At 41.0% G+C, this 22,146-nt stretch overlaps 1 protein-coding gene across 2 annotated transcripts in view; it reads right to left on the bottom strand.

Annotated features, from left to right (window-relative positions):
* ANKRD44 (ankyrin repeat domain 44) overlaps positions 1–22,146 on the bottom strand; it is a 325,415-nt gene that overhangs the window by 121,435 nt on the left and 181,834 nt on the right. For both annotated transcript variants that reach the window (XM_082466993.1, XM_082466992.1), the window contains exons 6-9: positions 8,035–8,235; positions 7,304–7,391; positions 4,583–4,725; positions 3,317–3,529 (exon numbers count right to left, since the gene is read on the bottom strand). In XM_082466993.1, coding sequence (XP_082323119.1) covers positions 3,317–3,529; positions 4,583–4,725; positions 7,304–7,391; positions 8,035–8,235 — 645 coding nt within the window. The remainder of the gene's footprint in view (positions 1–3,316; positions 3,530–4,582; positions 4,726–7,303; positions 7,392–8,034; positions 8,236–22,146) is intronic.

Below are 22,146 nucleotides of genomic sequence, written 5' to 3' on the forward strand. Positions count from 1 at the left end.
CGGGCACACTGAAAGCATCAGTTGGCATGCTTTACAGAGGAAATGGAGAGCATCAGATAACCCCGTGAATTAATTAAGGCTGGTAAAGAGAGATACTTTATCTAACTTCAATAATGTTCCTTCCTCTGGAGGATCCACAGGATGTCCCTCAGACATCAGGATGGCAAGAAAAGTGTCACAAGTCTTGGGGACATTGACGGTTGAGCCACCTGTTTGCCTCCTGTCCTCCACCACCCTCCTCTTAGACTTTAACCCCACATGTTGGCTCTTTCACCACCTCGGTTTCTTTGTTGCTCCTAAAGACCTTCATCTTACCTCCACGTAGGACCTTGGATGGGGTTCCCTTACAAGATCTAGAACTCTGAAATTCTTTTCAGCTAGTTTACTTTTTCATTTCTGCCTGCTTTCTACCTTCATGAAGACACTCCATCCCCTTCATTTCCTTCCTATCTTCCCTAACTCTTCTTTTTTCATCCGTTTCTCTGGCTCTTCCTCCTCCTCCTGATCCTAAGAATAAAGGGTTACTGGAGTCCTACATCCCCTTCTCTACTCAGGCTATGATGTACTCTCTCCATGGGTGACCTCATCATCCTTTTCTCCCAGTTTCAACTATCAATCACCTCCATGTGAGTGAGACAACCTAGGTGTTTTCTTCTCTTCTCTACTGCTCTCCCATGCTAGAGAATCACATTTCGCACTACTGGTTTTCTCAGACTGGCTGTATCAAAGGCTCAAAATCAGCTTCTCAAGAACTAAACTCACTGGTTTTACCTTCTAAGCCTACTCTTTCTCCTGACATCCCTTTTAATAACAATAATCATTTATGGAGTACTCACTCTGTGGCAGGCATTGTTCTAAGTAATTTATGTGAGATAACTTGCTTAATCCTCACAACAGTCCCATGAGGAAGATACTACTGTTTCCCTAATTTTACAGATAAACAAACAGACACACAGAGAAGTTGTTTATGATTACATAATTACTAAAAGTCAAGGTAGGACGAGAATCTAGGCAGTCTAGACCCAGAACTGGACATTGAATCACTATGCTGTACTACCTCTTTAGCCAGATTTCAATTCTTATACTCATCTTTATCTCCTCCATCTCTTGTCCAACGAAATCCCAGCGATTTCCTTTCTGCGAAGCCTCTCCCTCCGTTGGCTGTCCCCATCCCCCTGTCCTCATTACCTCTTATCCAGACCCATTTCATTGACTTCCAGGTATCTTCTACTTGTCCCCTCCCTAGGTCCACTATATCTGAAATTTTTTTTTTTTATAAAAATGAAAATAGCTTTTTTTTTCTTTTGGATATAAAAATAACACATGCTTATGGCATCACAATAAGAAGATTAAACCAAATATATTGAAAAGAAACTAAAAACCCAAATCATAATTTTGCCTCACTGGAGTGATAACTGTTGCTAGGATACTGATGTAGATTCCAGATATTTTTCTCTTTCTGTGCACATACATAGACACATACTTTTTGAAATTATAAAACTGGATCATATTTACTTATTGCATTTTAATTTTTCATTGATTACACTGGGCATTGCTAGTCTTTTTGATACTTGCCAATTTTAAAGGCAAATATTAATGTATTAGTATTATAAAAGTATTAGTTTGCGTTTCTCTAATGACTAGTAATACTGAATATCTTTTCATAAGTTTAATGGATATTGTATTCTCTCTCTTGTGATCTGCATTTGCCCATATTTTCTAGTAGACCATCAGACTTTTTCTTATTGATTTTTATGAGCTCTTATATATTAAATATGTTAACTCCTTGCTTATACGTATATTGCAGAAAAATTTCCGAGTTGCTTCCCTTTCAATTTTATGTTAAGGTTTTTGTTTTTTTCTTTTTTGTTGTTGTGTTTTATTATATAAAAGTTTAAAAATTTTATTTAGTCATATATACATTTTTTTCTTTATGTTTTCTGTCTCTGGTTTTCTGTGGCCAGATTACTGTTTCTAATACTCAGTTCTGATCATGTGGCCTCTATAATGATTAGCGGACCCACACCCTATAGAGGCCCCAACTCCTTGGCCAGTAGATCAGTGCTCATTCTTGGTCAGGTCACATTTCAGCTTGTTCCTGGCTCCTTTCTTTCATATGATTTGTACTCCGTTCAATCACAATAAATAGCTATTCTGAAAATTTGTCCCGTATTTCCCCACTATTATAAATTAAATGAAAAAATATAAAAGGACTTTAATAGTGAATAGAGAAGATCATTAAAATAGACTGATCCAATATTCTTGAAATTAAATCTTGGAAATAACAATTTTTCAAAAGCAGAGACAGAATACACTGGGACCTTGCTTTACAATTCCTGTGTGCTTGGGAGAAGGGAAGCTGAGGATGCGAACAAGGTCACTTGGTATACATCAGGATATTCTGCTACAATCTAAATGCATCCAAGTGATGTAACCTGGATCATGAAGACTACCTGCAAAAGTTCCTCTTGGTTATGTTACAGTGAGCAGACTGGTTACCTAAAGTTTACCTATCGAGACCTCTCAACTCCTTTGCTTGCCATTCCATGTATCTGGAATGTCCTCTCTCAAATTCTCTCTATCCCTCCTCATCGCAACTGATATCAATCTTCAGCTCAAAAGCAATCTCTAGTTTTGATGCCCAAGCAAAAAGCAAGTCAATACTTGCTTCTTATAGTTTGCAGCACTTTATTAATCTCTCACGCCACTCATGACATTCTCCTTGCTCCATGATTAGCTGAGTACATTATCTCCTTGCCATATCGTAAATTCCTTGAGGGCACCTTGGAGTATACACCCAGTACCAAACAGAGGGCACTAGGTAGTCCTCAGTAAGTTTGCTGAGTAAAGGAATTACCATTAAAACCAGATTAATATCATATGATTGAAGCCACTATCTGGGGTTTACTCCAGGAAGCCATTTGAGAAACTCCTTGGAGGGCCTTGCGGGTTGGGAACAGACCTGAGATCATTAGGTTAGGCTTCCTTTTCATGCTCAGCATCTCTGCCCTATCAGCTCAACATTCACCTCAGTATTAGGATCTCGGCCAAGTCAACATCCCTGAGACCCAGTATTTGCTCCCGTATATTCACTAAGCTACCAAGGGCACGTGGCTAGAACCTCAGTGCCATCCACTGGTACCACCACTCCTGCAGAAGTTTCCACATCATGCCAATATAGGGTAAGTCCGCAAGAATCAGGATGCTTCGAGTTACAATTCACTAATTGTAATTTACAGCAGGTGAGTTTGCTCAAACAGAGGCTCAACGCAAAGGTATTTCACACTGAGAAAGGGAGACTGAGAGAGAGTCATACCTGAATGTTAACATCCGCCCCGTTGTTTACTAATAGTTCAAGACACAAAGCACCGTGTGTGGAGGCAGCAGCAAAATGCAACGGGGTGAACCCGCTGTTGTTCGGCTGGTTCACGTTAGCACCGTAGTCGGTCAGCTCGTTGACTACAGCATCCTGCCCGTTGTAGCAGGCCAGGTGGAGGGCCGTATTTCCATACACATTGATTTCATCAATCTGCAAATGAGTCCAACATGGGCGATTAAAAGCACTGAAGCCAATTTACTCCATTTGCCACCGAAAGCCTAATGGCTGTGCTGGAGAAAGGAAATACCCATCTGTCAGTGTGATCATTCAGAGCTTACCCTTGCCCCAGCGTGGTCATCCTGGGAAGGTTTCTCACGCGGAGGTAAAGATCAGCAAAACGTGAAAGTGACAGAAAGTGAGCTGGGAGGAAGAGTGAGAGGTTTCCACTCGTGGGAAGATATCTTTCAGCTAGGGAAGGGATAAAAAGGGAAAGGCAAAGCTGCCTCAGAACGCCAGAGGAGACCTGAATCGGGGGAGAAAGAAAAGAGCCCGAATCTCAACAGTGAACAGAAGAGGAAAGGGTGGGAGGTGCTCAGGGAGCTGCTGTGGGGCCTGAACTCAGAACCCGCTCTGCTGTCTGACACCTCAAGAGGCCACATTCTGGTGGCTGGGCTGCGGAGCTGCCCTGGTTATTTAGCCCCCAGCTCCCTCTTGCTCTCCCAGACCTGCCCTGACTGCTGTTATCACCATCTCACTATTGCAGCTTGGTTTTCCTTTCCTCTGGGACAGCCTCACTACTGCTTCTGCCCTGCTACCTAAGGAGAATGGGGTGAGGCCTACTTCTCCAGCTCAGCATGTTTGTCCTGCCATTCATTCATTCATTTCTGCTTGGAAGCCACGATTTAGAAGGCTAGGTTCTAAAGGTGGGATGATGAAACCTCGCCAGTCTTTTAAAAACGACTGGTGGATATGTATCATAGATGATAAAATATTTCTCTATCTATATTGATATAGAAAGTTAGTCTGTTTCTGGCTTTCTACGACTTAGCATATGCCCCATTGCCCTTCATCAGTTGCCCATGTAAACTCAAAAAAGACAGGATGGTAAGAAATGAGGGGGGTTTTTTTTTCCCCTCTTGAATTAAAATGCAAACAGGATTTAATTTCAGAACAACAGAAAACCCACAAAGACACAGGATTTAATTTCAGAACAACAGAAAACCCAAAAATGCACCATGGGGTGATGCCTGAATCATAGCTCACCTCCACCCCCAGATTCAGGAGATGCTTGACAACGCTGATCTGCCCGTTGGAGGCCGCGGCATGCAGGGGCGTGTAGCCCTTCTTATCCTTACACGTCACTTCCGCGCCGTGGTTAACGAGCAACGCCACAACGTCCAGGTGGCCTGTAGAAACAAAGCAGCAGAAAACATCGTTAACCTTTATAGGACAATTGGACAATTCATTCCACCTGAATTATCACCATCAGCTTTTATTGCCGCCAGCATTTTGCTAAGCTGTTTATAAAAAGCTGCTTCATGGCAAATATCCAACAAATATTTAGGGAGTACGTACTATGTGTCAGGCATCACGTAAGTGCTGTGGGAAGAAAGAAGATGATTCACATGTGAGCCTTCTCTTTAAGGAGATCGATGCCTGTTTACAAATAAATAATGAGGAGGTCCTGCCAATATGTTAGAACCAGAGACTAAAAAAAAATCATGTTAAATGAAAGCAATGCTTTTGAAACCAATTGCCATTCTTCACTGAAAAGTCTAACAATGACAATTTGGTTTGGAAAAACTAATGAAAGAAAAAAAGATCAATTAATCAGAACAACTCCAGATTATTGTTAAATCATATGAAACTGCTGCTGTTTGACCCTTTTTTGGGCCCACAAAAATGGCAACTTCATATGGTTCAACTTCAAATTCTCATGAATTACTGGCTAAACTGAAAACCCTTCTAGTTTCAACTCCTGTTGGCATATTTTCTAGAATATCTTCCTTTGTTCTCTATCTTGCTACATATACAACGATAAATGTATTTGACCTTTATTTCCTGACTAAAGATTGTTCGATGCTTCAAGATCATTGCTCTAAACATTGTTGACAACTGAAGGGTAGAAGATGAGTACTGGCTCCAGGGCCTAAAATGTGTGTGTGTGTGAGAGAGAGAGAGAGAGAGAGAGAGAGAGAGAGAGGGAGGGAGGGAGGGAGGAGAGAGAGAGAGAGAGAGAGAGAGAGAGAGAGAGAGAGAGAGAGAGAGAGAGAGAGAGAGAGAGAGAGAGAGAGTGTGTGTGTGTGTGTGTGTGTGTGTGTGTGTGTGTGTGTGTGTGTGTGTGTGTACAAGAGAGACAGAGTTTTGTCTTGGCTAGTTTTATGAAGACTTATATACAGAAAAAAACTATTTTGAATTACTGATGGTGCTATCTTAAGCTCTTTGTCCTGGTTTTGTCCCTTAGTCCCTAAAGATAGTCATCTGTATATGTGTTCCTATTTGTATCCTGATGACACACAAAAATGTAACTTTACTGCTTTAAAGCAATTCTACACATATGTTTTAGCCATGTATCAGCAAAGAACAAACGTGAAACTCCAGGTTCTTTGAGTCCCACGTCACACTAGCTTAGTGTGTGCTCTGCCTAAACATCATGTGGCAAACGTTCACTGGCTCCAGTCCTGCAGGGACCGTGCAGACATCCAACCTGCTTCAAACAACTCGAAAGTCCATGTCACCTTGTAAAAAAGGATAATGCGTGCAAAAATCTTAAGATTGTTTTTTTTAAGTCCAAGAATTCACTCAGGCCCATCTATAGCCACAGAATTTATTTCATCCCTGCCCCAACCCATTCTCTTTTTTCTCCCCACAATTAACATTATTATTTTTTATGATAATAAAAGGCCCATAGGCTTATTAAAAAGGATTCAGAAAAGGCAAAAAGGTGTTAAAAGGAAACCAAAATCATCCACAATCCCTTGAGATCCTCAGTGAATATTTCAATGTTTAATACATCCCAGGTTGTTTTCATTTTATAATATATTTTTAACAAAAATGAGGATTGTATTATTCATACTGTATTATGATCTGTTTTCACTTAACATATCACAGAACCTTTCTATGTTAATAAAAATACTAATGATATCATCACTGTAGTTACTGCATAGTGTCCCATTGTGTAGATCTTTCACAATCTCCTGTGTTGTGATGGGCAGTCAGGGTGTTTATAACTTGGTGCTGATAGAATCCTGCTTTTCTGCTTTTCTAATTGCAGGATGTTCTCCAATTAGAAACACAAAGGAAGGATCTTAGTTCTTTTAGTTCTTCATTTCCCAAGAGTCAACACTGAGAATAAACTCTATGAGGGCTCTCATTTGTCAGTGGTACTAGTGCCAACAAAAGTGAAGAGGAAAAGCATAGAAATGTAATGTCTTCCTTTGTCTTCTGCACCCGAGCTGGCAGAAACAAGGAGCAAGCCCCAGCACTGTCGGCAGTGGAGTGGCAGAATCACCCACAGTGACTCTGGGCACCTCCACCTACACGACAGCCAGGATGTTGTCCTTTATTCCTCCCTTTTTGTTTCTTTCAGGAATATTGATAAATAAAAAGACAAATGAAATTTACATCCTTGCTTTGCTAGCCCATCCTTCTTTCATTTTAAACACCTTATTTTGCTGCCATAACAAGTTAAAATAAGCACAATTTGTGCAGCTTTCCAATCCAGATTGAAACACATTCAATGAAGTCCACGCCATGATTCATCCCTCCTGCTCTTTGTAGGATAAATAAATCTCTGACAAAGCAACTGCCCAATTAGAGTGCTCTGTGCATGCCAGTACAAGGACCGGATCTTAATTCAATTGAATCCCAAGCTTGAAAAGAAGTCAGGCTCGCCCAAGAGAAAACCTGCGTGGTCAGTGAGAAACCCGGGGCTTCTTTAGTTCAAGTTATCTGCACTTTGCTCTCCATTCATGGAATCCTTACCCATATAAGCTGCCCAGTGCAGAGCACGCCGGTCCTTCTTGTCAAACGCATTGATGTTTGCCCCTTTGGCCAAGAGTAAATTAACCATCTGAAAGATAACCGACAGTGAAATCAAGTGTATACTCTGTAATGGTGAGGGGCCCTCACCCTCAGCAGGTGATCTGAGCCAAATTAATGTCCAATCTAAAGGCAGGTCAGGGCTTCCCTGGTGGCGCAGTGGTTGAGAGTCTGCCTGCTAATGCAGGGGACACGGGTTCGAGCCCTGGTCTGGGAAGATCCCACATGCCGTGGAGCAACTAGGCCCATGAGCCACAACTACTGAGCCTGCGCGTCTGGAGCCTGTGCTCCGCAACAAGAGAGGCCTGCGCACTGCGATGAAGAGTGGCCCCCACTTGCTGCAACTAGAGAAAGCCCTCGCACAGAAACGAAGACCCAACACAGCAAAAATAAATAAATAAATAAATTTAAAGGCAGGTCAGAGATCTGAAGTTCAAAGTAGGAAGATACCACGGCCAACCTGCGGCATGTGTGTCAGAGGAAAAGACTGAGGTGTCGGCTACTTTTTCAATTCACTGTGGCTCTAAATTTAAAAATAGGTATAGTCGCCTAAGGTTTGGTGTACAAATATTATTGTCACATTATCTAAAAGCCTCAGCAATGAGATTAGGTTCCACATGGGGCTAAGAGGGTCTGTGGGGAGGATTCTTGTTCTCAATGACGAGGACATTGACCTCCACATGGCCATTCAGAGCGGCATGGTGCAAGGCTGTGCGTCCCCCTCGGTCAGAGACATTGACGCTGCTCAGCAGGGGAATGATGACTTCCGCACACTTGATGGCCTTATTGGCTGCTGCCACGTGGAGCGGGGTCTGCCAGTTCTTGTCCCTCGCGTTGACGTCAGCCGAGTGCTTAATCAACACTTGCACTGCTTCCTACAACAAAAGCAGAATTTGCAGGGGTCACTGACAAACGCTCAGTCAATCCTTATTGCGTATAAGCTGCTTCACCAGACCCTGGAACTACAGAAAGAGAAAGGCTCCCTGCCCTCACAGGCTGGCTCACGACGTATATTCTTCTGAGACAAGCAAGGTCATACGGGATGAAGATTAAAAGAGTGGCACAGGGCTTCCCTGGTGGCGCTGTGGTTGAGAGTCTGCCTGCCAATGCAGGGGACACGGGTTCGAGCCCTGGTCTGGGAAGATCCCACATGCCGCGGAGCAACGGCCCATGAGCCACAACTACTGAGCCTGCGCGTCTGGAGCCTGTGCTCCGCAACAGGAGAGGCCGCGATAGTGAGAGGCCCGCGCACCTCGATGAAGAGTGGCCCCCGCCTGCCACAACTAGAGAAAGCCCTCACACAGACACGAAGAACCAACACAGCCAAAAATAAATAAATAAATAAATTTAAAAAAAAAAAGAAAAGAGTGGCACAGATTAAAACAGTTTCACTCTCCCTTTCTCTGTTAGGCCAAGAGCCCTGGCATAACTCCAAAACCAAATAAACCTTCCAAGTGTAAGGTTTCCTTACAAAATATAAGGTATCTTTAGGCCAAACGAGAGCACTCATGTGCAAGTAGGTTAGAACATCCATAGACCAAAGGGCCCCCAAAGATCATCCAAGGTTAGACATATTTGTCAGTAAGCCTCCCTCTTCCAAAGCCAAAGGCCCCAAAGCTCTCCAGACATTCTTGGATCAATTTATAAATCTTTGGTTCTCTTGGCCAAATCTCAACCCTCCCTGTGTGATCAATAAGCAGTCAAGGGAAGAGGATGTCTATTACCACCTCAACTTGAAGTTACGAAATTGTTCCTTCTTTCCCCAATCTTTTCTATGTTAAAATGAGACTTTTTTTTCTGCTGTTGAGTCCCTTCACCCTTACTGAGCCTCCCACTTTTGATTTTGCTTCTATTGACCTAATCATCTTTTTAGCCTCTTGAATTATAACTCTCCACCTTGGCTGTGCAATGGAATCACCTGGGGAGCTCTTAAAAATACACATGACTGTTCTGTATTGATTCCAACTGGCCTCAGAATGTCTGTAAAGCTCCCTGGGGACTCTGTTATGCAGCCAGGATTGAGGACACTCTTCTCTTTAGTCAAGTAAATGATATAGCTTCTCTCAAGAGGAGGGAACGGCTGTCGGTTGTTTCTCTTTATGTCTAGAGACATCCCTGAGACCAGCTGGATGTCCCTGGCTCCTTTATGGACATCTTGTCAATGTGGCATCAATAGACCAATGAAAGGCGTTAGTACCACATTCCTGCCACCCTTCATGGACAAAGAACTTACCCTTGTCCACCTTAATCCCCACAGACCTGGACTGTCTATCAACTTTATCATGCAGGTATATAAAAGAATCCCCCAAAAGTAGATGACTTGAACTCTCAGAATTAACATTTTAACCAGGGACATAAATGATGAAATTAAAAAAATGTTCCATGAATCAGTAGTGGCAACATATTGAGATGAATGGCTAACTTGAACAGTAGAATGAGAGCAAAAAGAAGTTAACTTTGCAGATTAGAGAATACACTTTAAGAAAACAATGTGACTCCATTTAGATGCTATAAATAAAGGGCAATAAACTGATAGGATCCAAGCAAACAATCAAGTTGTTAAGATTACCAAAAAGGAAAAAAAAAAAGATATATGCCACCCATCCTCAGCACAACTGATGATAATGATTATTAAATATTCCTTGAGCCCATTTTAGAGTGAAACATGTGTACATGTATTATAAATGCTCGCTTACTATGTAAAAAACACTGTTAGAACTATGGAAGAGTGAAGGAAACATTAGCCAGGCTCTATCCTAAAAATTAGGTGGGTGAACAAAAAATAAAAGAAAAGCTAGATCACAATATAAGCGTTAAGATTTAAAAAAGAGAAAAATAATATTTTTATCAATTTTCATCTCATAAATTGTGCAGTTTATGTACATGTGCAATCAACTGTGATATGGGAAGAAAATATTGGAACCTCCATTTATATTTTATTTCTTTAAAAAGGAAAGCATTTAAGCTGCTATTTAACTTCTGGATTGGCGTCCTGCCCTCAGTCAGCTCCATGGAAGATCTTGCCTCACAGTGTTAGAGATGCCCTCAGGGAGGGGTGGGGCTTCCACAGGGCTGGGGGGGCGGGGCTTGCCCTCTCCATTCATTCACTTTGAGTGCACTGAAATACAGAGTGATGGCCTGCCCAGTCCATTTACAGATTGTAATACGTACCCTTAAACTGAAAACACCCTAAAATGGACAAGATTTATGCAAGGATCCCACAGATTAAAGATAATAATAATACCAATGCAAGCATAAATGATGTGAAAGTCACAGAGCTGACAGCTCTACTCCTCGTAAAAGCTTTCTATCACCTACATTACAAGGTAAAAGTAACGACAAATTTAATCAGATCTGACAAGAGCTTGGCAAAAACAGAGAAATCATCAAAAGTCTATTATCTAGGGCTTCCCTGGTGGCGCAGTGGTTAAGAATCCGCCTGCCAGTGCCGGGGACACGGGTTCGAGCCCTGGTCTGGGAAGATCCCACATGCCATGGAGCAACTAAGCCCGTGCGCCACAACTACTGAGCCTGCACTCTTAGAGCCTGTGCGCTACAACTACTGAGCCCGCGTACTGCAACAACCGAAGCCCATGTGCCTAGAGCCCGTACTCCCCAACAAGGGAAGCCACCGCAATGAGAAGCTCGCGCACCGCTAGGAAGAGTAGCACCTGCTCGCCACAACTAGAGAAACCCCGTGCGCAGCAACGAAGACCCAACGCAGCCAAAAATAAACAAATTTATTTAAAAAAACCCGTCTATTATCTATATGGTTATTTAAGACTAGGACAAATGAAAAGCCTCACTCTAACATTTCACCTGTGCCTTGAAATATTATCTAATGATAGTAGTTCTTATATATAATTTATAAATAAATGAGATGCATATTCTGGAGATGCATGCTGAAAAAGTTTTGCAGATACGTGGCCAAAAGGGTTGGAGATAACCATCTCAAAAGCAGTACTATAAAAAACGGTATATATCCTTTTCACACATTCACAGCAAAATAACAATACATACTCTCTTTAATACCTTTGCTTTGTATATTATTTTACTGTACTTGTACAGATTCTTGCTTTTCATTAAATATTATGTAAATTCAGGATAGACTAACAAAACGGAAAATGTACAGGAACATTTCACAAATTTATACTATAAGACCAATTCATGAGAAATTTGTTTTTTAAAGGTAAAATGTGATTGCTCTTAGAGTAACTGCGACTAGGTGAATGAGATATTACCTAGGAGAGGCCCTACTTTTAAACGAATATTTAGGAATGATTTTCATTGTACACACAGCAATACTTTAAGCAAAGAAAATATACATTCATATGCCAGTTATAGTTTATATATAAATAAGTGCTTTTAGAGTTTGTGGGGGAAAAAACTGTATTCTTAAGTAGACAATACTTCTAAAAATATTTTAATCAGATAAATTTTGGTTTGGTTTTGTAAATAAAATTTTATTGGAACACAGCCTCATTCATTTGTTTACATATTATCTATGGTTGCTTTCAAATTATAACAGCAGAGTTGAGTATTTGTGACAGAGACCACATGCAGCCATCAAAGCTTAAAATATTTACTATCTCACCCTTCAGGGAAAAAGTTTGCAGACCTCCTGGACTAGCTCTCTGTTTGAATTACCACAAACTATAAATTATCAAATCTGGTTAAACTAAAATTTTGTTATTTACCAGCATGAAAAAATACTATTTTTAAGTCCAAATAGTCTTTTAAGGAGGGCAGATCCTATGAAAAGAGTCAGAGGCCTCTGAGTTCAGCTCTTGCTATGTGATGGTGGGTCTACAGTGAATTTTAGGAGGGGGCCAAACAGAGTTGCATTGCTCTGCATAATAGAGTGGGAAGCATTTAGAGCTTGGCAGGAAGGAAGGGATGAGGACAGAGAGATTGGAGAGAGGACGTGGCCCTGCACCCCAGGGAGGAAGTGTACATCTGGGTGGGAACAGAGTCAACAGGCCAAGAGGGAAGAGGAGAAAGCTGATGCACAAACCCAATGAGTGCAGCAAGAGCAGGCTTGTGGAGCCAGGCAACCAAAACTTAAATCTCCAGAAATTCTTTGGAATTGTTGGGAGAATATCAGACTTTGAACAAGTGGTTTCCAGTCAGTCATATCCATTTAGAAGGCTAGGTGCCCCTGACCAACATCTGGGTTATACCTCAAAAATTAGAAAAGGAAAAGGTTCAAGTTCATTGATCAGATAGGAAAAAAAGAAGTGGGTAGGGTCTCTAATAAATTTCTTTTCATGTGAACTTTACATAATTCCCAAGTGAGTGCCCATTTCACCATGTGTCTTTTGTACCAACACTCACTTTCACAGTTCAAGGACACCTAGAATAACCGTTCCTTTTATTTCTCCAATTTTATAAAATGTTTTAACTTTGCCATTCTCCATTTTTACTTTTATATCTGCTTAATATAGTGAATTGAACAGCTTTCATCTTACTTGACAAGAAAGGACTCTATCAAGGAATACTTAAGTCTACAAAGGAGGGGTTCTTATTTAATTTCCAAGGATTAACCTTTTTTTTAAAAAAGAAAATGCAAGTATAAAATGATTATGGAATTAAATTCACAGATATACCGGATATTAGAAGTAGAAAAGGCCTCAGGGGTCATCTGGATTGACCCCTCATTTCATTTGATAGGCAGCTTCATTTTATACGGAAGATGGTTGAAGATGGTTTGCCAGACCGGGTTTAAGGGCTCGTGCATTTTCTACTAGGTCAGAGCTTACTCAGCGCACAGTAACAGCCAAGCACCCTGACGTAAATGCTTTGAAATGTTAATTCTCCTTAGTTATTTATATTTTTTTTAAAATTTTATTTATTTATTTATTTTTGGCTGTGTTGGGTCTTCGTTTCTGTGCGAAGGCTTTCTCTAGTTGCGGCAAGCGGGGGCCACTCTTCATCGCGGTGCGCGGGCCTCTCACTACCACGGCTTCTCTTGTTGCGGAGCACAGGCTCCAGACACGCAGATTCAGTAGTTGTGGCTCACGGGCCCAGTTGCTCCACGGCATGTAGGATCTTCCCAGACCAGGGCTCGAACCCACGTCCCCTGCACTGGCAGGCAGATTCTCAACCACAGCGCCACCAGGGAAGCCCAGTTATTTACATTTTTAAACGCTGAAGTTTTAGCCTGCCAAACTGGCTTCATACATTTAATAGAAATGTAATACAATACTTTCACAAAAACGAAGCTTTGATTTAAAAAGACTACAATTTCCTTTTTCAAAGTTGCATTTCTCTTTCAAAAATTTTAATCTTGTAAGCATTTTAATTTGGTTTTAAGAGGAAGTAATTCTATGGCTATTTAGGGAATTACTGATTTTTGTAGTCAAAACAAGTCTCTCTTTTCCTGTATCACACATTGGCTAAAAAATTAACAGCTAGGAGTTTGCGCTGACAGAAACTTACAAGGTAAAGAAGAAGCTAATGTGGGCAAAGGGAAGCTGAACAATTTCTGAATCAAGAAAGGATACTTAAACAGTACTTTTCAAACTATCTGTGGTGAAGGGACAGTTTTTTTTTTTAATTATTATTATTTCAAATTCATCATGAGTAATTAGAAGAATAATAAAATGAAAAAGACAAAGACAAATTATAAACTCAATTATTTTATCATTTAATTTAGCAGGCATGAAATTACTCTATCAAATTTCTCTAAAAGTTGCTAAATGCTCACTCATGTCACAAAAGGAAAGACAAAAACTCAGACTAGTCACAAGCCACGCTGTGAGCAGTGCTGCTTCAAAGCCTTGATTTCTTTTTTAACGAACAAGCATGTGTGAGGATTCTGGCATTTCTCCTGAGTGGAGGGATCAGCCTAGTTAGCATTCAGCCTTAGGACTGTAGGCCTTGTTGGATTACACTCCACAGTAGGCTGTCCTATATGAGACACAGAAATAATAGACAGAGGGAGGAACTGTCACGGGATGTGACACAGGAGGGAATTGGAGATGGCATCTGCAGTCATTTTATTTCTACTTTTTACGACTTTCTCCTTTTATAAAAGGTCACTCCAACCCTGTATAAGAAGTAGAAACATACACTGTGGCACATGGAAAAGATGAGAAGAAATAGGATACATGTACCTTAAAAACTGTTGCCTCCAATATTTGTTTTTCTTACTCTCAAATGTACATTGCATTTAAGTGACCATAAATTACTCATGGAAAAGTAATGCTTTATGACTATACAGAGTCCTTGTAGGCATAAACAATGTCAAATTTTATAAACTGTAAGTTGCTTTAGACCAGGGTCTGAGTCTCATACAATTTTCTATACTCGCCACAAAGCCTGGCAGGTATCTGGCACCTAGTGTATATTCAATAAATTTGGGTAGAATAAATATATTGGTATAATCATTAGCAAACTCTCTAAGTAATAATATGCAAAAATTAACAAGACTTTTTTTTATATACAGCAGGAAAATTAACAAGACATTTACATGGGCTGAGGTCCCTGAGGCTGCACTCGAGTCCCGAAGGCATTCACTCTATTAATGTAAAGTAATAACCAGTTGGGGCTTTTACCCTCTATTGATTATAGCAATTTCATATCCTGTAAGAATTGTATAAATTGGTGCCTAATTTGTTCCAATTAATCAAATTATTCTTCTAAAAGTACCTATTATTAAACTAAACTTGCACTTTATTATTATAATTATTATTAGAGTACAATTATTCTAAGAACTAGTAGTACAAAGGAACACTTGGGGATGTGAAAGAATTCAAACTATTCAAGAACCACTGGGGGACTTCCCTGGCGGTCCAGTGGTAAAGAATCCACCTTCCAATGCAGGGGACACGGGTTTGATCCTTGGTCGGGGAACTAAGATCCCATATGCCGTGGGGCAACTAAGCCCGCGCACTGCAACTACTGAGCTCGCCTGCCTCAACGAGAGAGCCCGCGTGCCGCAAACTACAGAGCCCACACACCCTGGAACCGGCGTGCCACAACTAGAGAGAGAAAACCCAAACGCCACAACTAGAGAGAATGCTGCGCGCCACAAGGAAGGACCCACGCACTGCAGCAAAAAAGATCCGGGACGCCTCAACGAAGATCCCGCGTGCCGCAACTAAGACCAGACGCAGCCAAAAAATAAAGAAAATAAATAATAAAATAAAATATTAAAAAAAAAAAAAAGCACCACTGGCTTTAAACATTGGGAAGGCCAGATACTAAAGTATTTCCAGTCTTTACTCTCTGGTCTCAAAGTGTGGTATGTACACCACATGCATCAGAATCTTCTTTTTGAAATACAGATTTCCAGCCTCAATTACAGGCTTCATCAAAATCACTGGAGGGTGAGGTTCTAGAACAGGTACTTTGTGTGTGTGCGTAATTTGATTGATTTATTTATTTTTTAAATTGAAGTATAGTTGATTTACAATGTTGTGTTAGTTTCAGGTATACAGTAAAGTGATTCAGCTATATATATACATGAAATTACAAAATATTGAGCATAGTTCCCTGTGCTGTACAGTAGGTCCTTGTTGTTTATCTATTTTATATATAGCAGTGTTAGAACAGGTACTTTTAACGAGCACTGCAGATGATCTGAATGCACACTAAATCTGAATACTACTCATCTACCTTCTAATAGGTTATAAGATGCTTACTTTCTTCCCATTCCAGGTACAATCTATGTTCTATATGTGATCATCTTTTTATAATCATAAAGATAATTTATGGAAAGCAATAACATTCAAGTCTCCCATATAATTTTTCAAATTCTCCTGTCTATTAGCATTTAGCCCATCATAATGACAACGTTTTTCAGAGGGAAGGGGAAAATGTGATGTTTAAAATTTAAGCTATAAAATAAAACGCTTCTCCTGCTCAGATCTGGGAAACATCTTTATACCTGTCAGACTTTTGTCTGCACAGACACAAAAATAGATGCATCTTATTAGTTGGACCAGTATCCCTAGGGGTGCCCACGTGACGTGATGGGCAGCAGTGGAGCACGGCGTTAGGAGAGCAGGTTTTCAGGTTACACCCTCCTCCACTTACTGGCTGTGGTGTCCTAGGCTTGTTCCTTAACTTCTCTGAGATCACGTTTCCTAAATTAGGATTAATAATGGTGTCAATCTCAGAGAGTGATTCAGAGGTTAAAATGGAATAATGTGCAGAAAGTGCTTAGCACACTACCTAGCACACAGTAAGTGCTCAATAAATGTTCACCGTGACAATACATATTTGAACACAACATCCTCAATTCTACACCCCAAAGACAGAATACAACTATTTTCAACATTTCTAACCACAAAAGAGCCTACAGAACAGAAAAGTGACAAGTTCAGAAAATCCTTTGGTGCTACTCTCAGTTCATTAGAGAAGAAAATGCATGTGTGAAAGGTCAAACACATTTGGACACAGGCCACAGTAGGCTCTTTGGTTGTCTACTGGTTGTGTACTGGTTGTCTGCCCTCCACACAGTGTCCAAGAAGGTCCACAAGGTCCACACTTAACAGTGCCTTCCACAGAGTGGGCTTCAATAAACATGTGTTAAACCCTCCAGCTTTGTATGCATTTCATTCCTTTCCCCTACAGCTGTTCTTTTCCAAGGGAAACAAAAAAGCAACAACAATAAGCTAAACAGGGGAAACGATATGAAATAATTCACAGCAGCACTTCAGATAATTCTCCCTGGCAGCCCCAAATCTTGCTCATGTATGTTATCTAGTATTGCAAAATAAGTTTCCCAAATATTTTCATATGAGACTCTCTTCATTTCTTCACAGCTGTGGGAGCAGTCAGAGAAAGAGGGGGATGAATGGTGGCCTGGGCGGGTCAGTAAGAACACAGCACTGGTGGGCTCCAATTATCTGTTTGGCGTTTCCTCCCTGGGAATCCCAGGCATGGGGAGCAGGTGGAGGCGGGAGGAGGAGGGGACTGGGCCTAGAAGGGAGCACACAATGCAGCCTGGTCAGTACCAAGTTATGTCTTAAAGGTTCATCTCCACAACCCAATCTATTTTGGACAGTTTTTAAGGGACATGACCATTTCTTGATCTACTTTCTTGTCTGCAGAGGAGCTTTTATAATGTCAAGCATGGGTGGATGTTTAATCAGTATTATGATCTGATACTCCTATTGCTATAACAGGCTGAGGAAATGAATTTAGCAAATGAGCATGATTTTTCCAGGCATAGAAATCCAAACATGAAATTTGCCTGATGGAAAGAAGGCTCAGAAATGTTGACGTATACTGATAACTTTGACTTAACCTGATATCTTGTTGCACGCTATTTTTGAAACTTGTTCTGATTTTGCAGGATCCAGTGGCTTAACTTGCTTTTAGTGCCACGCTCCCATAAACAAACTTCAAGTTAGTTTACCTTCCATGCATGAAAGATGATTACCACCAGTGTTCTCTGTGCTGTACACTAGCTCCACGTTAGCAGTTTTACAGAGAACCAGGTTAACAAAGTTTAAGTGGAAAACCCAGTCTTTAATGAATCACTCAAAAAACAATTGTTTCCTGTGCAGGATAGATGCTAAACATACAATGACAAGCAATAGGCATGCCACTCATTGCAAAGAACTTACTGCCTAGAAGATCTTTTTAATTAAAACAGAAAAACAATTTCAATGGCAGTTTTATATTGTGCTAAGTTAGCCAAGCTGAGCTACATTTCGCAGAGTTCCCTCCACTGTACTGTTCCATTTAGGGTTGGTGCTGGAGAAATCTGCATGAGTTTTGGAAGGCATACATGAAACCACAGATTGACTGGCATGTTGGGTGCCAGGTTTGTGGCAGCTTGTGCACAGTGTCACTGACCAGCTGCATCACTGTGTTGGCAAAGGGCAGTACCAGGTTGATGCTTCTTCAGATCCTGCCATATCTTCTTCAGTTTCTTCCATTCCTGGGCCAGGTGCATGCAAGCTCAGAGGTGAAGCACACAGCTCCTTCTGCAAGGCACCCACATCCACGACGCAGAGGCAGTGAGAGACAGACAGGGGTTCCAGTTTATTCCTGTTTTCCCCCATTTCATGTTTAGCTTTTCTTTTCAACTGCAGACCCTGCTGGCCTACAGTGACTTTAGGACCACACAGAAACCAAGGGGATAGCCTTACATAAACTTCAATTGTGTACGCTCTAATTCCTATAATAAATATCTTATCTATATTTCTCATTGTGGTTCTGCTTCCCTGATTGAACCCTGAACCTTGAAGCTCCGAGAGAGATCAATTACCCACATTTTAGAAGCACAGGGGTTTTGAAGACAATATAGAGTTTATAAGCCTTTCAATGAAGAAATGGTTTTTAAAACATATTTGTGTAAGGAATATCACTGTTTGCCCCATCTAAGCAATAGACAGATGTGCCAGCTCTCTTACTGAACACACATACCTTCTTTGGCAAGTACTAATAGCAAAACTCCAAAAGACCAGCCCAAACCTTCTCTGTTCTTCCCCTCTCAAGCATGCTTCCCTTTCCCCAGCTATTTTTTAGGGGAGGCATAAAGTAATGGCTACAGGATAGAATTCACAAAAGGAAGGATGGGATGTAGCCAAGATGGCAGAGTGGGAAGACCCTGAACTCACCTTCTCCCAAAGGCACAACAAAATTGCAACTACTTACAGAGCAACTATCTATGAGAATGACCTGAAGACAGCAGAAAAGATTTCCCACAACTAAAGATATAAAGAAGGAACTACAATGAGATGGATGGGAGGGGCTAAGATGCAGTATACTCAGGACCCATACACCTAGGTCAGCAACCCATAAGTGGGAAGAATATCACAATGGCAGAGGTCCTCCCCAAGGAGCAAGGGGTCCAAGCCCCACACTGGGCTCCCCAGCCCAGGATCCTGCATCAGGAAGATGGGCTCCCAGAAGTTCCGCTTTGAAAACCAGTGGGGCTTGTGTTCAGGAGAGCCAGAGAGCTTAGGAACCAGACTGCTCCTAAAGGGCATGTAGAAAATCTCACACACTCCAAGTCCCAGTGCAGAGGCAGTAGTTTAAAAGAAGCCTGGGTCAGACCTACTTGCTATTCTTGGAGAGCCTCTCAGAGAGGCAAAAGGCAACCGGGAATCCATCTGAGGATAAAGACACTGGTGGCAGCCATTTGGGGGAGTTCATTCTACAAGGACGTCAGCACTGGCAAGTGCCATTCTGGAATCCTCCTGATAGCCTATTAGTGCTGGGGGACTTACCTGCCCACCAGCACCAGCCCGACACCCCCAAGGCTGCACAGCTAACTGCTTGGGGAAACTACCCATCCTCCAGTGGGCCCACAGCTACTCCATGAGGCAGAACCTGACAGCCTACCAAGTGGGAGCCAGCCCCGCCTCCCAGCAAACCCACAATAATTGGACCCGCTCCAACAGAGGGGGGCCCACAGCCCAGATGGGGGCACCCCTAGAGCATATAGCTCTGGTGACCAGAGGGAAGCATGCTGTTGGACCCCATAAGGCGTCTCCTACATAAGGCCACTTCTCTAAGATGAGGAAATGTAACTGACCTACCTAATGCATAGAAATAAACACAGAGAATTAGGCAAAATGAGGAGATAGAGGAGTATGTTCCAAATGAAGAAACAAGACAAAACCTCAGAAAAAGAACTAAATGAAGTAGAGATAAGCAATCTACCCAATAAATAGTTCAAGGTAATGATCATAAAGATGCCCAATGAACTCAGGAGGAGAATGGATGAACACAGTGAGCATTTTAACAAAGAGTTAGAAAATATAAAGAAGAACCAAACAAAGCTGAAAAATACAATAACTGAAATGAAAAATATACTAGAAGGAATCAACAGTAGGTTAGATGACACAGAGGAATGGATCAGCAATCTGGAAGACAGAGTAGTGGAAATCACCCAAGCTGAACAGAAAAAAGAAAAAAAGAATTTAAAAAAATGAGGATAGTTTAAGAGACCTCTGAGACAACATCAAGTGTACTAACATTTCCAATATAGGAGTCCCAGAAGGAGAAGAGAAAGAGAAAAGGGCAGAGAAATAATAGCTAAAAACTCCCTTAACCTGGGGAAGGAAACAGATATCCAGGTCCAGGAATCCCAGATAATCCCAAACAAAGCAAACCCAAAGAGGTCCACACCAAGACACAATGTAATTAAAATGACAAAAATTAAAGAAAAAAAGAGAATCTTAAAAACAGCAATAGGTTGCTGGGGGAGAGGGAGGGGGAGCAGGTGGGGAGGGATGGATTGGGAATTTGGGATTAGCAAATGCAAACTATTATATATAGAATGGATAAACAACAAGGTCCTACTGTATAGCACAGGGAACTATATTCAGTATCCTGTGATAAACCATAATGGAAAAGAATATGAAAAAGAATGTGTGTGTATATATATATATATATATACACACACACACACACACACATATGTATAACTGAATCACTTGCTATACAGCAAAAAGTAGCATAACATTGTAAATCAACTATGCTTTGGGGACTTCCCTGGTGGCGCAGTGGTTAAGAATCCGCCTGCCAATGCAGGGGACACGGGTTCGAGCCCTGGTCCGGGACGATCCCACATGCCGTGGAGCAACTAAGCCCGTGTGCCACAACTGCTGAGCCTGCACTCTAGAGAACGCGAGCCACAACTACTGAGCCCACATGCCACAACTACTGAAGCCTGCATGCCTAGAGCCTGTGCTCCACAACAAGAGAAGCCACTGCAATGAGAAGCCAGCGCACCGCAACAAAGAGTAGCCCCCGCTCAATGCAACTAGAAAAGCCCGCGCACAGTAACGAAGACCCAATGCAGCCAAAAACTAAATAAATAAATATATTTAAAAAAAAAACTATACTTCAATAAAATAAATTTTTAAAAATATATAAAAAAATAAAAAATAATAATAAAAAATAAAAGCAGTAAGAGAAAAGCAACTAGTTATGTACAAGGGATATGACAATCAGCTGACTTTCAGCAGCAACTTTGCAGGCCAGAAGAGAGTAGCACTTTATATTCAAAGCAATGAAAGGAAAAAACGTACAACTGAGAATACTCTACCTGGCAAGGTTATCATTCAGATTTGAAGGAGAGACAAAGAGTTTTACAGAAAAGCAAAAGCTAAAAGAATTCAGCACCACTAACCCAGCTTTACAAGAAATGTTCACAGGACTTCTCTTAGTGGAAAAGAAAAGGCCACAAGTAGAAATATGAAAATTATGAAAGGAAAAATCTCATTGGTAAAGGCAAACATAAACTAAAGGTAGTAGATCAACCACTTATAAAGCTAGTAGAAAGGCTAAAAGACAAAAGTAGCAAACTCATCTATATCCACAATAAGTAGTTAAGGGATACACAAAACAAAAAGGTGTAAAATATGATGTCAAAAACATTAAATATAGCAGGGGGAGTAAAAATTCGGATTTGTTAGAATGCATTTGAAATTAAGAGATCATCAACATATGCATATATATGGTAACCACAAACCAAAAACCTACAACAGATACACGTAGAAAAATAGAAAAGAATCTAAACATAACATTAAACAAAGTCATCAAATGAAAGAGAGCAAAAGAAGAAAAAAAAAAAAAAAAAGAACTACAAAAACAACCAGAAAACAATTAATGGAATGGCATTAAGTACATACCTATCAATAATTACTTTAAATGTAAATGGACAAAATGTTCCAATTAAAAGACATATTTGCCATCCTCACCCAAATTTCCAGCATTCAAAATAAATTCCTTCTTGAACACCTACAATGTACCAGGCTTGGGCTACATCAGGAAACAAAACAAAATCCCTGCCATCACGGTGCTTATATTCCAGTGAC

The sequence above is a fragment of the Balaenoptera physalus genome (genome assembly GCF_965194825.1).
Source record: "Balaenoptera physalus genome assembly, chromosome: 6".
Lineage (NCBI taxonomy): Eukaryota > Metazoa > Chordata > Mammalia > Artiodactyla > Balaenopteridae > Balaenoptera > Balaenoptera physalus.